Genomic DNA, 16,809 nt, shown 5'->3' on the forward strand with positions numbered 1-16,809 from the left:
GCGGGGGACACCAGAAATGGGCTCAAACATTGTATCCATGTTGGGTATCGAACCCGGGTCTTCGGCGTGCCAAGCGAACGCTTTAACCCCTAGGCTACCCGCACACCTTGAGATACCTAAATGATTCGTCATCGTGCGTTGTAGTGTCATTCGAACTCATGCTGTCAACCTATAGTTCACCTAGTTTACCGTCTTGAAAAAATGGTAATATATTGCAAACTCTGTATACAGTGTTCCCATATTAAAGATACTGTTTGTTTATTTGTTGTTTAAAGCCGCTCTCAGCAATATTTCAGCCTTATAAAGGCGTCTGTAAATATAAATAATCGGGTCTGAACCAGACGATCCAGGGATTGATATCATGAGCATCGATCTATGCAATGGTCCACGTGGACAAGCATGGGTTGCTGAAGACCTATTCTACCCCGTATCTTCACGGGTCTTATAGACCGTCGTGCAATTGCTGGAACATATATATGGTTGCGCTGTTTTCAGTTTCTGTGATCTTAATCCCTATAGCTGTGTTATCTGAGTTCAGCATTAAACAACAAACAAGTAAACAAACCCGTAGTTCGTGACAAGCGGGGTGTATTTTTAAGATCGTTAATTAATCTGCGGAAACTTATCATCACATCGCCTTAAACGCCATATTGGGTTGTTGGAGTTCGGATTGATGGGTATTCTAATTATGTCAATGTGTAGTATCATATGGTTGTTTGTCTGGATTCGAAATTTGTGCAAAGGCCTCTGGGCGTAATTGGATATCCATAATGTAAATGCCTTATTCAAGGTTCAAGTTACTGTAACAGTTTCAGGCCTTTCAGTATTAGAGCGTCACATCTATGTGGCTAGTGACAGAATTCCGAGCATGGTTACCTGGCCGATCTAGATACTGTGATTAAGTATTATTTAACGTCCTTTTTAGTAATATCACAACCCGAAAATGGCGTCACACATTGAAACCATGTGGGGAATCGAACCCAGGCCTTCAGCGTGAATTGCGACGCTTTAACAACTGGACTATTCCCAACGCGTCCTATCTGTTGTGGCCTAGAGGTTTAAGCGTCGCAATTCACGCTATAGGCCTGGGTTCGATTCTCCACATGGTTTCAATGTGTAGAACCCATTTCTGGTGTTGTGGTATTGGTGGAATAGGGCGCGACGCTGCTTGTGGCAAAGACAGCAAACACTAGATTACATATTGTTCACATCATATGTCTAAAGTGTTCTGACAGCAATTGTGCTCCAGTTGACGATAACTTTACTTTTACAACAATAAACGATAATGAATACTTGGTAGGGTTGCAGGAGAAAATTTGTTTCATGGTAATCTTAGAAATCGAAGATAATTACATAATGACAATAATTCAGGAATTATTGCTTTGTGGGCAATTGCGACGGGGAAACGTACACACTATTATGATCTTAATATGTTCTTGTGTCAAAGAGTCTGGTATTCGCATCAAACTGAAACTTTTGTTCTACATTGCAACTTTGCAATTTCTCTTCAAGAATACCGTATTTTCCATTTCTTAAACACGTAGACTTTAGAAAGACTATTGTTCCTGCTACAATTAAAGCACCAGTAATAATAGTCAACTTTATATAAATAATACGGTTTCATATTGAATAAGGGTCGGTGTGGTAGCCGACTGGTAGAAGTGTTTACTCGTCAATCCCGGTTCGGTTCTCAACGTGCGTACAATGTGTTAACATTTTGTCTGGTGTCCCCTGCTGTGATATTGTTGGAATATGCTAAATAACGGCATAAACCCATTCTCACTGACAATTGAAATTACTGTTGCTAGCGATTGTGGTGATAAGAGTGTATATTGTTCGTCATCCTGATAAATTTGAAACGCTTATACAATTACTGTGAAGCCATGCTAGTTCTGCCCCCAGTAGTCTTTGGTGAGTGAGTGAGTGAGTTGGGTTTAGCGCTGCTTTTTACGGTATAACAGTTATATCACGGCGTGTCAGCTTAATGTGGGAGCAAAGACCGAAGTGATGCAGGTCTCAGACGTTACCATTTTTGTGCACGGAAATGGTGCTGACAAACCTAGAAACATAATCGGGCTGAATCAGGATTCGAACCCACAATCACAGGTTTCTGGCGTGCCCAAGTGAATCAACTCTGCAGGGCGAATACCGGCGCCTTAGACGACTGGGCCCCCCGTCACGTTACGTGTGTGTGTGCGTGCGTGCGTGCGTGGCACGGACTAATGCGGATTTGTTAGTGCTAGCCCACTGCTCTTAACATGAATACCCCTATGAGACACAGCCGACCTCGACTGCGTGTACTAGTTCAGACTAATGCCGGTTAATAGTGCTAAGCCCACTGAGATACCCCGCTTAACAGTTTAACATGAACACCCCACTCAGTATATACCGACTCCGAACCGATCAGTCCTCCTTATAGCCCCTAAATCATGAGCGCCAGGCAGGGTAACAACAAGTCCCATCTTTTAACGTCGTTTGGTATGAAGTGGATCGAACCCCCGACCTTCTGTTCTCTGTACACTAGACCACGGAGGCAGCCCGTCTGTGTATATTTAGATAGACATACAGTTGATACTTGGTACGTTTATCCGGATACTTGTCAATCCGGACAATTTTACTGGAATTGTACCTGTCCGGATTAATGAAGTTTCATCGTACCCTTCAAATTCATCATCATCCCTGACAGACTAGTGTATTCGACTCTAAGCGGATATGGATAAAGTAATATCATTGTCTGAATGATACAAGCAAGTACGGGACGATGGCTTTTAGAATGCGTGATCACGTAGAATTAGTGCCCTCCGTTAATAGAGATAATAGAGAAACGATATTTGTATAGACTCGGGGATTCAGTGCGTTACGTATTTTCCTTGAATAACATTTGCGTCTAGAAGCAACGCATCATATTCGGTTGATCTGATAAATACTCACTGAAATTCATTATACCCGGGTATCTTTAATACCGTACAGAATACCCGGTATACGAGAGTCCTTGTTATCCAATAACTCGTCAGTAAGAGGTTGGGTAGCCTTGACGTTAAAGTGCTAGTTCGTCACACTAAGTTCCAGGGGCCCGTTCCACAAAGCGATCTTAGTGCTACGACTGTCGTAAGTCTATGTTAAAATATGGGAGTTACGATCGACTTTGCGCTACGATCGCTTTGTGGAACGGGACCCGGTGCCCTGGCCCCCGTTCCACAAAGCGATCTTAGTGTAAAGACGATTGCAACTCCATACTTTAACATAGACTTCTGGCAGTCGTTGCACTAAGATCGCTCTGCTGAACGGGCCCCTGATGGGTGCAATGCGTGAAGACTCAAGCCTTTGGCGTGACGAGCTTACAACAGTGAGGCCACTTCTTGTTCGACATCATGGCGGTTCATGTTGGCTAATGTGTGTCGTTCAACCCAACAACGCGAATTGTTCTTTCAACCACCGTTTGCCTGATCTAGCATGGACACCTGGGCCCACTTGCACAAAGCGATCTTAGTGCTAAGATGATTGTATACGTAACTCCCATACTTTAACATAGGCTTACGATAGTCTTAGCGCTAAGATCGCTTTGTGCAAGTGGGCCCAGGTGCCCGTTAGTCGCCTCTTACGACAGGCAAGGGTTGCTGAAGATTCTTATACGGATCTTCAAAGGATACTTGTAATTAGTTTCCATTGTGAACCTGAGACATTGTGTATATGCATTTAAGGTAATGACCAAGTGTAAGAGTACTAAACTTTAATAGAGTGAGTGAGTGAGTGAGTATGACAAGCAGACAAGCATACTATGCTTGAAAAAGCATAGGCGTACACAACAAATATAAGTTAACCTCTAAGTAAAAATATCTATGATTTTGCATTCAAGACGTGAGATGCCCAGGGAACCTATTCTGCCCCAGAATCCCTGTGGGGAGACAGGAAGTAGTGTCTTATTTGAGTGAGTGAGTGAGTGAGTATGGTTTTACGCCGCTTTTAGCAATATTCCAGCAATATCACGGCGGGGGACACCAGAAATGGGCTTCACACATTGTACCCATGTTGGGAATCGAAGCCGGGTCTTCGGCGTGACGAGCGAACGCTTCAACCACTAGGCTACCATACCGCCCCAAACTTTAATGGAAGTTACATAGCATTGAAGTATATCAAACATACAAGGCAAGGACTGCCAGTTTCTCAGAGCTTAGATCCCCTTTAACCAGCATGTCTATCCACCCACAGGACCTTCCTGTAACGACGTGTGCCTCTCTACGGGCCGGCTGGCAGGGAAATGGGGAATACCCCTCGTCAGTTTCGGCTGTGAGAGTGACGTCCTGTCAAACAAAGAACACTACCCAACCTTTCTAAGGACAACGGGCACCTACACGGGCATGTCGACGTTCTTGTTGGAGATGATGCTCCATTTCCATTGGTCAAGACTGACCCTCGTTAGTGGCCAGCAGAGCGTGTGGGTGGAGGCAGTGGCGGAATTCGAGGTAGGTGTGCACATTTCTTTTAGAAACAATAGTTATTATTTGATACAATAGTTATTATTGCATATTTACAGTACATCGTATCAAACGGTTCTATGCATACTCATGTCGTTAGATTATTGTCACCCCTGATGCATACTCAGATTACATTATCAGCTTCCTGGGGAGTACACAACCTAGAGATTAGGTTTTGCATTCAAATTAGCATCTCATCCTATCCATTCGGTGCTGGATGAAGTGAGGCATAATTCGAACAAAGACATTTACACGAAGAGACACCATACGTGGTTCAGCGAGAAGCACCCGTGAAGATCCAGGTATCAATTGGTCTCCAGCGACCGTGAAGGTGACAAACAGGGTCGAATGGTCAGGCTCGCTGACTTGGTTGATGCATGTCATCGTATCGATGGTCAGGATGTTAGTCTGGAATGTCTGGTCCAGACTCGATTATATACAGACCACCGTCATATAGCTGGAATATTGTTGTGTAAAAAAACACACACACACACGTAAGCACGCGCGCGCACGCACGCACACACGCGCACGCACACACACACAGATGTTGTTCAGGACTGAGGACCTGGAAGGTCACCGCGCATGGGTACCAGTCCAGCACATGGGTTTTGTCCATGTTGAACCAATTTTGTCTCTCCATACATTTTTCACATACCGATCTTAACGGTTGAAATCGCAGTGTGTCTAAACCGGACTGCACATTAACGCCAGTAAAATATTAATATTAAGTTACCGTTATAAAATTATTTATTTCTATTGTCGTGACTTCCACCAACCACCGCACACGTTATGTGCGTAAACATATTCCACGGCCTTGCCTAAATCAAACCGTCTGGGAAATACAATGAGTTGTGTCCCCACAATTACGTCGAAGCAAGCGCCGTTACCTAGGCAACTGTAAAAAAATACTTTCGTACACGTCAACAAAATATTTATTTACAGTTTTCCTTTTTTTAGTAATAACGGACCATCCGGGTCATGTTTCTGATCCGAGAACGAGGCTAAACAGGACAATACACCTTGGTCGGTCTGATCGAAGATTCAACGTTGGCAACTGACCGTAGACACGATCCATATTTCTCATTATTTCATACTTGTGTCTTTCGAACGGTTTTACGAATCCATAATTGACGAATAAATCCCACAAAACAATTTACAAGGCTTCGTCTACATGTTTAAGAGAACGACGGTAGAAATTGCTTCCGCAATCAAATATGGCGCTACTATGATGTCCCAAAGCATCCCGCACAAATCGAACAATTGTTTAATCAATCGTAACGGGGAAGGAAAAATGAAAGCAAAGGTATAAGTTACATTTGAAACCATTACCCAGGTAAAGACAATGTGATTAATGCTAAGTGCTGTCCCGGTCGCTTCTGTAACTCGAGATAGCGGTGATGGATAGAGGTGGTGCACGTCAGACTGTAGCGCTACACGTCTAGAACCTGTAGCTGAACACAGTAAAGACCTGTTGTTTTGGATGGTGATTTGGGGGCTGTTCCCAGGCATCATCCATCATCCATCATATAACGTTTCCACGGTTATATTGACGACTACTAGTGTACCGATGTAGTTTCTTTGACAAAGACAAAGCAGGCCATCAGGAACTGGGTATCGACGTTCGGTACTGTTTGATCAGCTGACTGTATCATTATCTATATAAGGGGAATCCGATATTTGGTTTACTCACGAGGCGTCGTAGGTGATTTATTACAGGTGAAAGCAACGCTAACGCTAGGGCGTCTGGCGTTAGTAAAACATGACAAGCAAAACTCAGCGGAATCCCATAGCACATACCTCCTCAATCTAATAACCTCACTTTCATGGAGATGAGGTGAGGTGAGGTGAGGTGAGGTGAGGTGAAATGGGGTTTAACGTCGCGTCCAAGATGATTGCACTTATATAGCGACGTGCATGCACGTGTATGTGTGTGTGTGTGTGGCTGCTTGTACTAGTTCGGACTGATTCCGATTAATAGTGCTAGCCCACTGAGATACCATGCCGCAGTTTAACATGAATACCCCACTCAGACACAGTATACTGACTCCGAGCCGACCAGTCCTTGTTTTAGCCCCTTAATGCCGAGCGCCAGACAGGGTAACAACAAGTACCATGTTTTAACGTCTTTTGGTATGACGCGGTCGGGGATCGAACCCCGGACCTTCCGCTCTCCGGGCGGTCGCTCTCCGGGCGGTCGCTCTACAACTAGACCACGGAGGCGGTCTCAAGGATATGAACGCAGAAAGGACAATCATGTATATAGTTGGGTTTTCTCTGTTAATCCGGTCACTTAAAATTCCTACCAGATTCAACTAGTTCGGGTTAGTTGTAAATATTAGTCTGCCATTCTGTATTACTTAATAACATATTTTATTGTATTCATTTATTTAATCTGATGGAATTATGTTGTTCCCAATGATAACTTGAAAATCGAACAGAAAGTATGAAAATACATGTTATTGAATTCATTATGAATAGGGAGAGCACAACGGAAAACAAACAGTAGTCATGTGGTGCGTACTTAATTTATACTGTGGTTGATACCAGAATTGTTATTAAATGTTATTAAAAAAAGTAGAAAAACCTTTCCATAATCATAAGAAATCGTCCATTGTACGATTCCGACCATATCATAAGCAGTTGCTTGTGAAGCACTCGTGACAGTACCAGGTCTTCGGGAAAAGGTAAGCGTACGGTGGCACACGTTAAACACATGCAAAGGGAAGTCAATTCTTCACCTAAATAAAGCAACAAATATGGTACTGGCCAGAAAAAGGGAATCATTTTGGGCACTGATGCTTTAAATTTGGAAATGTCCTTCACGTGTCTACCATGCGAGGTTACTAGAGTTGTAAACCTGATCAAACAATTTTACCACTTCGGTGAAACCCACGAGCACGGGTATGGTGCTGATATAGCAGGTGGAGGGACCAGGGATTGTGCGTTTTGAACCAATACAGAGAGCACGAACGTGACGACCATTGGTGCGAAGCAGTCACAACAAAGGCCCAGATCGAGGATTCGACAGTTGTGTATTGATTAGTATATTCAAGATCAAATAAAAGATTACAAGAATAAAACGTTATTAGTATATAGGTATAAGTAATTAAGTTAGATTTGTCAAAACCAAATTAGAACAAAAAGCTTTTGTCGGCGGTAATGAGCATTAATGCCCTGTGAAAGCCGGTGGTCTCTGCGTTGTGCAACAATGACCTAATCGTACCCCCTAGGCTACCATTGTCAAAGCACGGCGCTTGTGCTCGAGGGCTTTTGGCACATTATTTCAGGGTATAAGGATGCATCATCATGCCACACAGAGGGGGTCAACAATCTTTAGTTCTAATTTGACATGAAATATAAATAAAGTTGCATATCTACATATACGTTTCATTAAATCAAAACTTATTATGACAATAAAAGGGTTATTGCACAAAACATTTATGAGCATACAAACGAACATTGCACAGCACATTTTATAAACATACAACGAACATTGCACAACAAATTTGATAAACTTACAAGGAATATTGCACTGCAATTTTGTGAAGATACAAACATGGATACCCCACTCAGACCCCGAATACTCTCAGCAGACTATATATAGCTATCCCTTGTCTTATTCCCTTTACGCCAAACGCCTGGCAGGGTAACAACAAGTACCATCTTTTAATGTCTTTTGGTCTGATTTAGAAAGGGGATCGAACCACCGGCCTTCCGTTCCCCGGGAGAGCTTTATCCACTTGACCACGCGGGCGGTCCAGGTCCGCCTACATCGAGCGGTACACTACAATACTTTAACTTATAGCGAACGTGTCACAACTGGTACGAAACTACATCAGGCCTTGAAACAAAACGACATAAAGCTACACTGCACTTCCACGGATATCATTTCAAGACAATGCAAAATATGTCTATTTATTATGGAACAACAAACCCCTCTTAAAATAATCATTTCAAATTCTTTCCGCCCGCTGTGCTGTGAACACAATACTGTCAAACTCTGTTTACAACATGCGTTAATACACCTTGACACGTACGTTCGCTACACGGTTAACGGCCACTGATTCAATCTGTTGTTATTGTCAGGCAGATGGCGATGACACGAGTGTGCTTAATGCTCCACGCGTGCCAAACTGCATCCTGCACTAGTAGTGCTAATTGTGATATCACATGATACATTAACACCCTGCAAGGAACTTATTGAGCAGAATGATTGCCAAAGCATTCGCTACAGGACAGCTGTTCGTGGTTCCTAACACGCTTGGGCAACACGTGTGTAATATCATATTCAATATTCCACAAAACCATTATCTGGGCAGTATTGTCTTTGTTTGATTATATGTATGTTTGCAATGAAGTATAATTACAATATCTGAAGCGCACAGGGTTATTTGTGAAAGGGGGCACGGGTGGCCCAGTCGTCTAAGGCGCCGCGATTCGCTGTGCAGAGTTGCGTCCTTTGGGCACGCCAGAAACCTATGATTGTGGGTTCGAATCCCGGTTCGCCCCGATTATGTTTCTAGGTTTTTCAGCACCATACCCGTGCTCGTGGGTTTCACCGAAATGGTACACGTCTGAGACCTGCATCACTTCGGGCTTTCCTCCCACATTAAGCTGACACGCCGTGATATAACTGGAATACTGTCAAAAGCGGCGTTAAACACAACTCAACTCAACTCCAATGTTATAAAATGTATAACAAATCCCAGTTATAACGACCTAATTCCCACGGCCTAAATGACGTCGTTGTACATATTCCAGTTATTTTACTTTACTTTACCGTAATCACTAATGGTTGCTTTGTACTCCTTCAGCCATTTATGCTGTAGTCCCCCCATCATGTCCTTGTGCCTGTGCAATACGTAAGACAAAGAGATTATCTGTGTATTATATTGAAACACTGATTAAAACAGGGATGTGGAGGCTCGTTAAATTTCTTTCTTCATCCATACATGATTGACTGACATTTCTTTGATATTTTTGTAGGACGGGACATCGTCACTCTTTTCGCGAACACCTGGTGTCATTATTGATTTTCAGTGGTCCATTCATATAATTTCAACAGCTATTTGCCCTTTGCGCCAGATGGAATCTGTTTTGGCGGGAAATCTGGGCTGGTTATTCACTTGCGTTGACAATTTATATATATTTGATTACACCAATAGTACGTGGCTTACATCTGATCAAAACTCGCATTACGACAATGTTTTCTAAGACGTGGGGTCGTCTGTATGCATACAGTTTATATGTAGATTTAACTCTGTACATCGATTGCAGCGCCTTTTGTCTGCCTCATCCTTGGCCACTTGAACCACACTGAAATCCTTTTAAAGATGTTTATCATTGAACACGGACACGTTATGGATTATTGTATAAACCATATGCTTGCGATAGTGATGGTATATTGGTAGTGTTATCGATGCGACTTACCAATCCGATAAACGGGGTATCAGACACTACCTTGAGTTCAATACATCGATGCAATGTCTGCTTGGTAAATATTAGTGTCTGCTGATCTCAAGAAGATAAGATTGGTCTTCCTAATGTGTTTCTTTAGATAAACATGGCTGTAAAGCATTTGGCACTACTTGATCAATAGGGCGGTTTACTCAAACATTATATTCATACGCGTTTTCTGCAGTCTACAATGAAAACACGTCTTAAACATCGATTAATTTTTAGTGTGTTTCCGCATCGTAAATATCATAGATTATAAATAAAACATAGGCATTCCTGACATGATATTTACGATAAAAAACACACACAGCTAATATCTATCTAAAGCTTTTAATGTCAGAAAAATGCAAAATTAATGTAAATCGCTTTGATAGAGTGAGGTGAAATGTGTTTAACGTCGCGTTCAATATTATTGCACGAATATTGCGACCAATTATGCTAAACACAAAAGAGTTACGATATTGAGTACATGCATTTAACAGAATGTAAAAAAAAAATGTTTAGTGTAGGGGCAATCTCATTAAAATCAGATACACAAACAAAGATCTAAGGACATCCCATTACGGTCACGTCAGACTGACCTTGCTCGAACTTTGACCTACCAATGGAATGACTGACAAGAAGTCGACATTAGCCAATAAGAAGGCAAATTTCTCGTTCTTTACGGCATTAATTTCAAACTGACGACTACGCTTCGAAACATATTTCGACAAGTTCTCGATAAAAAAATTGAAACATGAACACAAGAACATTCTGGAATGGCTAATAGATGGTCAAGATTGTATGGATTCAGTCGTTTAGCCCGTAACTATCGTTCGGAATACCCCGTGTTAAAGTTTTCGAGGTTGCATGATTAGAAATCACATTCCGACTGTCACTTTCATGATCTGGTAAGTGACGCTCTGATTGGTCGGATGAAAGGTCGTTCAGACGTGACCCTAACTGGATGTCCTTAAATCTTTGTTTAGCGGTAGCGAGAACTAAGATCTGATTTTAATTAGATTGAGTGTAGATTGAGTGTAGATTGCGTGTAGATTGAGTGTAGGATAACCCTGTGTTCAAACCGTAGATCGTCTCGACGAATTCTCGGGTTCGAAGCCCATTTCTATGTGACCTCAGTCTTGATATGTTTGGAACAATGCTGAAAGCGGCGACAAGCTCAGTGCACTCATTGACGTGGTCAACATGTCTGTTTGTTTGTTGGTTTACGCACTCAGCAATATTCAAGCTGTATGACGGCAGTCTGTGAATGTGACTGACATCATGAGCATCGATCTACAGAAATGGAACAAGATGACATCAGCGGGCCTGATCATCCGATCCCGTTAGTCGCCTCTCACGCAGGCATGGGTTGCTGAAGACCCATTCTAGCCCGGATGTTCACGGAAATCCATTTCCGACAGATTATACGGGTGAAGGTAAAATCAGAGCACGTGCACCGACACCACATCATTTGTCCAGATGCTGGAACAATGGCCACTGAATCGGCATCACATCACATCACTTCGACATCAGCGGAGGGTGACTCCAAGCCCATTCATACATCACATTTATTTCAGGTGCATTTGATGAAGTGTGTTTGTATGTCTTAGACAAGGGCCGGATGTGAATACTAACAATCTATCGATGTATCGATTTTTTGTATGTATCGATCTGAATATCGACTGTGTCGAGTTTTATCTATTTAGCTTGATACTAAGAGGTTTTTCTTGTTCGAGTTTGAACGCATCACATCCTAGTATAACACTTGTATACTTAGTTCAAAACAAATAGCCATTGCCCTTAACGACATGATTGGCGTATTGACAGAGATAAGCACGATGTGTGCTCAGTTGGTCGTCAATCAGGAAGGTAGACAGATGTGTATAGTAAAAGTAACTACCGGAAACGCTTTCATTAGATTCTGCTGTAGATATCGTCACGCTATTGACAAACCGTTGAACACAAATGGGATTATTTTGAATAGTGAGTAAGTTGCTTTTATAACCGCTTTCAACAGTACAGTAAACTACGGTTATAACGAACTCAAAGGGACCACTAATTTTAGTTCGTTATAACCGTAGTTCGTTATAAGCAGAGATACAGCATAACTACAGCAAATAGTCGGGACCAAAAAAGTAAGTTCGTTATATCCGTCAGTTTGTTATAAGCGTGTTCTATATAACCGTGGTTTCCATTATTCCATTCATATCTTTATGTCAGTTAAATGTGGCCCGCAGTGATGTATGACTCAGACATTTAGCACTTCGGTGAAACCTACAAGCATGGGTATGGTGCTGAGAAACCTAGAAACATAATCGGGGCTGACCGGGATTCGAACCCACAATCACGTGTTTCTGGTGAGCCCAAGGGACGCAACTCTGTACAGTGCATTGTGGCGCCTTAGCCGACTGGGCAACCTAAATAGGAAAATTCGAATAGTGAATTCGATTATTCTTATATCAATATGTATAACTCCGCTTTGAACATTATTTCAATTACATCAAGGCGCGTCAGCTGAAGGTGAGAGAAAAAACCTAAGGAACACCAGCTCTTTCAGTATGGCTCTGACAAACCAAGCATCATAAGAAGGGCACATTAGGGTTCGAACCACGAAAATCGGATCCTAAGGCACTCACCTCTGCAGAGCGAATTGCGATGCCTTAGACAACCTGTGTCAATATCTTTTAAATAATTACTTGGAATAAGGCCGGTACCGCTAACACTATAAAAATGTTATTTGTTTTTTCACATTAATTGAAACATGGTGTAAGTATCAAACATTTTGACACCACATTTCTGCACTCAACACTTCTTTGATTGGATACATGACACATTCGACCCGTGAAGATCTCGGGGTAGAATAGGTTTTCAGCAACTCATGCTTGCCATAAAAGGCGACTCTGCTTGCGGTAACAGGCGACTAACGGGATCGGGTGGTCAGGCTCGCTGACTTGGTTGATACATGTCATCGATCCAAATTGCGTGGAACGATGCTCATGATATTAATCACTGGATTGTCTGGTCCAGACTCGATTATTTATAGACCGCCATCAGAAAGCTGGAATATTGCTGAGTGCGGCATTAAACAACAAACAAACAAACAAACAAACATGACACATTCTGGCGGCTGTGGGCGAGCAGTCTCTCCAATATATTTATCTCCGCAGTTGCATGAGATCCCATGCGAACATATATGGCAATCATGGTTTGTTTGATCTGTGGTTGGACATACTTCAGCTGGAATGGCAAGATCCATCCGCAGATCAAACACCTACATAGAACTTTATTGGTTTCTCTGCTGCTAAATCAATTGACTTCGCGTCAATAAAAAAGCGTCATGTATTCACGTTTTTCGAACTAAGGACTTCTCGTATTTGAATTTCGGAACTGAAACAATTTTCGAAACAGACCAAGAACATGTGCATCTAAGACTATGACGACAAATAACATTGTACTATTTCCAAAAAAGTCAATATCAAAGAAACCAATATTGAAAATCCTTCTAAATGCGGCTTCATTACGGCTTCAATGAATAGACACAGTGCCTGTGAGTATAGTGAAGGGGGATATAGCGTGCATCCTCCTGTCTGTATCTCACGAGGATCCTTTTACTTCCTGATGAGATCTATTTTCCTGATGGAAGAGCTTCAGTTTAAAGTGTTAGGCTTTGTCCCATATAACTAGCAGGGTGGACTATCAACACATGCCTATGTAATGGGTGTAGTGGTTAGAGTGGCTTGTTTGTTTTGAGAAACACAACTTAGAAAAAAAATAGACCTTGGCACGGTGCAATCTCAAATACAGTAAACTACGTTTATAACGAACTCAAAGGGACTACCAATTTTAGTTCGTTATAACCGTAATTCGTTATAAGCATATATACAGCATAACTACAGCATATAGTCGGGACTAAAAAGTTAGTTCGTTATATCCGAAAGTTCGTTATAAGCGTGTTCGTTATAACCGTAGTTTACTGTTTATATTTTGTCTGTACAACAAGGGTTAATTAATAGGTTCTGAACCTCGCTTAGAAGGAAAAGCGAAATTGTGAAGTCTTTGTTGAGGATATTACTTGATGTCATAGAGGTATATCCAGAAAAAAACTTAAGTCTACATGTCGAATTAATCATATTGATTCGCTGTGAGATGTCATGAAAAGAGTCAGGGATCTGTGGCCTTTGGCAAACTGACAAATTTAGGAACGTGCAGTCTTAAAGTTCGAAATATCACTCCTTTACATTTAGTATATCCCTACATAGGTTCTAGTATTATTTGTGGATTCAAAAATCGAAAATGTTAAGAAAGAATAAATGGCTAGTTGTCAGCATTAGAACACGTCTGGTGAATTTTATACCACCATTTCAAAGGTTTCCATTACCTTACAATGGCAGAGGAGACCACACAGGGCCTTTATCTCGTCCTTTTGTATATTAGCCCGAGACAAATCCCCATTTAGTGTCTACTCTGCATTCTGTTGCGACGCCCTTGCTGAAACACGCGAACGATATGCTGCCTTAGAAAAACTGAGTAGCGATAGGACTTGTCATTTAGACCTGATGCCCTTAATATGAGTAAGGCATATGTATCGCGCAGACAGTATTCACCGGAAATAAAAGCCGACCACTTGTAATAGAAACGAACATATGATTTGTCAAATATTCTTTGTGAAGAAAAGTGCTACCCAAACCAATAACAAACTTAGCGGTAATATCTAGTATGCCGAACTTGTTTTCTATGTCATTGTAAACTGAAAGAACTGTTGTTAAATTGGACTCTGTCTATTAAACCATAACTCATTCCTGCAATAGTTTGCAAAAGTAATGTGTGGCTGTGTAATATTGTTTAAAAATATATTGATTCAATGAAGACTGGCATAAAAAAGAGATTGCGACTATATGCCCCCTGCCATGTTTGAAATGTAAATTTGTGCCGAAGAAGCAAGTTTATTTATTTTCAAAGATTACTTTCTAACATACCCGTCAGCAGTTGTGAATAATGCGAAACTTATATTAATTCTTTTTTAATTTTACATTTTTTTAAATCAAATTTTATATTAATGAAACCAAGTTGAGGTAATCTTTGAGTGCTGACTTAACGCCAACTTTAGATAATTTAAATTGAAAATCAAACATACGATAAAACCAACTGAGGGGTATAGTTTCTGTAGCCCCACAGTTTAGCTTTAGTTAGTATCTGAAACTTAAGTGTAGCAAGTAGTGTGTTTTCTGAATATAGGTCTGTATCAATCATTCTACATTCAATGTAATTGTAGATGGGTGTGTACAGGTCATGTACCTTCCGATTGTAACGGGGCCAATGCTAAATGACAACACAGGAAGTTGATATCGGTGGCCCAGACGTCTAATTCGCTGTGCAGAGTTGCGTCCCTTCGACACGCCAGAAACCTATGGTTGTGGGTTCGAATCCCGGTTCGCCCCGATTATGTTTCTAAATTTGCCAAACCGAAACCTCTGCGGATGGATGGATTTTTGCTTGTCCCCAGCGCTTCGAGTTTTCACAATTATAAGTCTCGGTTATGTTTTTCTGAATTTTGAACTGGTTTCGATTGTCAGATCCAGAAAAGCCGTCATAAAGTTGGAATATTGCTGAGAGCGGAGTTAAGAAATATACAAACGAAACGTATCCTAAAAATCGAGTGCAGTACGGCCAACTGTTCACTGTTTTACTGAGAGCGGCGTTAAACAACAATCAACCTAGGTATCTTTTTATTATCTAAGTACGGCAAACTGTACGTTGTATAACGCATTGTACACAAATAAACACCATCAATAGTCTATATTTGTCAACACAGTGCCTCATAAAAAAATAAAAAATGCCATAGTTTAAATCATCGGAGCTTATAATGAAAACTTTGATTAGCATTCACAAGAACGTACAACAGTAAAATATACGTGTAGGATCTTCCTGTCCCGTCACATTTAATACGACATTCGTAGACTTTGTCAATAATTGCTTCCCGGCTGCAAGCGGGTTTGTCATGATTATCGAGGAACTAAAACGAACAATGATTCAAGTCAATAGCAGCACGTCAAAGATCAAAAGATCTACCTAATAGACGTTCAGATAATCACGACGTATTAATAACAGCAGTATCGGTTACAGGCATGACATATTTGGGTCGCATCAGACGAATAATTAATTCACCTTCAAAAACAAACCACAGACGCCTTACCATAAAAAAGTCTTAAGACGCCAGACTCCTTGCAAGACAATTAACAGTATTATAAAAATCGAAAATGAGCAACTTTGATTTAATTATAACTTTAGGATGCATGTATGATGTATGAGCGATCTCAGCACATATAAGTCAAACAACCCATAAAGGTTGTTCGCTTGGGAAACAATTATGGCATTGGGACATTAATCAAAGAGCAGGCACGCGATACCTTTGTAACGGAAGACCGACGTATGACGTCACGTAACGTGCCTTTCCTTACAGCGACGAAACTTCAAAGAACTGACGGTAATCGTAAAGATATACACTGACGATAAGACCGCACCAGGAGGAAATAGAAGGTATTGATAACCACTCTGACGATCTTGATCAGAGTACCAAACTTGAGGAATAATGTCATTTCTGAGGTATTGACGTTAAACGTCACCATTGTATGAGTGAGTGAGCTTGATTTAACGCCGCTCTAAAGAGTATTCCAGTTATATCACAGTGTGTCAGCTTCATGTGGGAGGAACCTTGTTTCAGGCGTTTACCACTTTGGGACACACATGGGTTCAGGTATGGTGCCTACAAACCTAGAAACATACGGCTGATCGGGATTCGAACCCCCATCACAGCCTTCTGGTACGCCAAAAAGATGCAGCTCTGGAACATCCGTGGTCATCACCATTGTATGACTACTGCCAAGTACTGTCAAGT

At 41.5% G+C, this 16,809-nt stretch overlaps 1 protein-coding gene across 1 annotated transcript in view; it reads left to right on the forward strand.

Annotated features, from left to right (window-relative positions):
- The window catches only part of LOC124114600 (atrial natriuretic peptide receptor 1-like), a 78,774-nt gene that overhangs the window by 25,455 nt on the left and 36,510 nt on the right, over positions 1 to 16,809 (forward strand). The window contains exon 3 of the mRNA XM_048382396.1: positions 4,210 to 4,463. Coding sequence (XP_048238353.1) covers positions 4,210 to 4,463 — 254 coding nt within the window. The remainder of the gene's footprint in view (positions 1 to 4,209; positions 4,464 to 16,809) is intronic.

This window comes from Haliotis rufescens, unplaced genomic scaffold, assembly GCF_023055435.1.
Source record: "Haliotis rufescens isolate VD_foot unplaced genomic scaffold, xgHalRufe1.0.p SCAF_4, whole genome shotgun sequence".
NCBI lineage: Eukaryota > Metazoa > Mollusca > Gastropoda > Lepetellida > Haliotidae > Haliotis > Haliotis rufescens.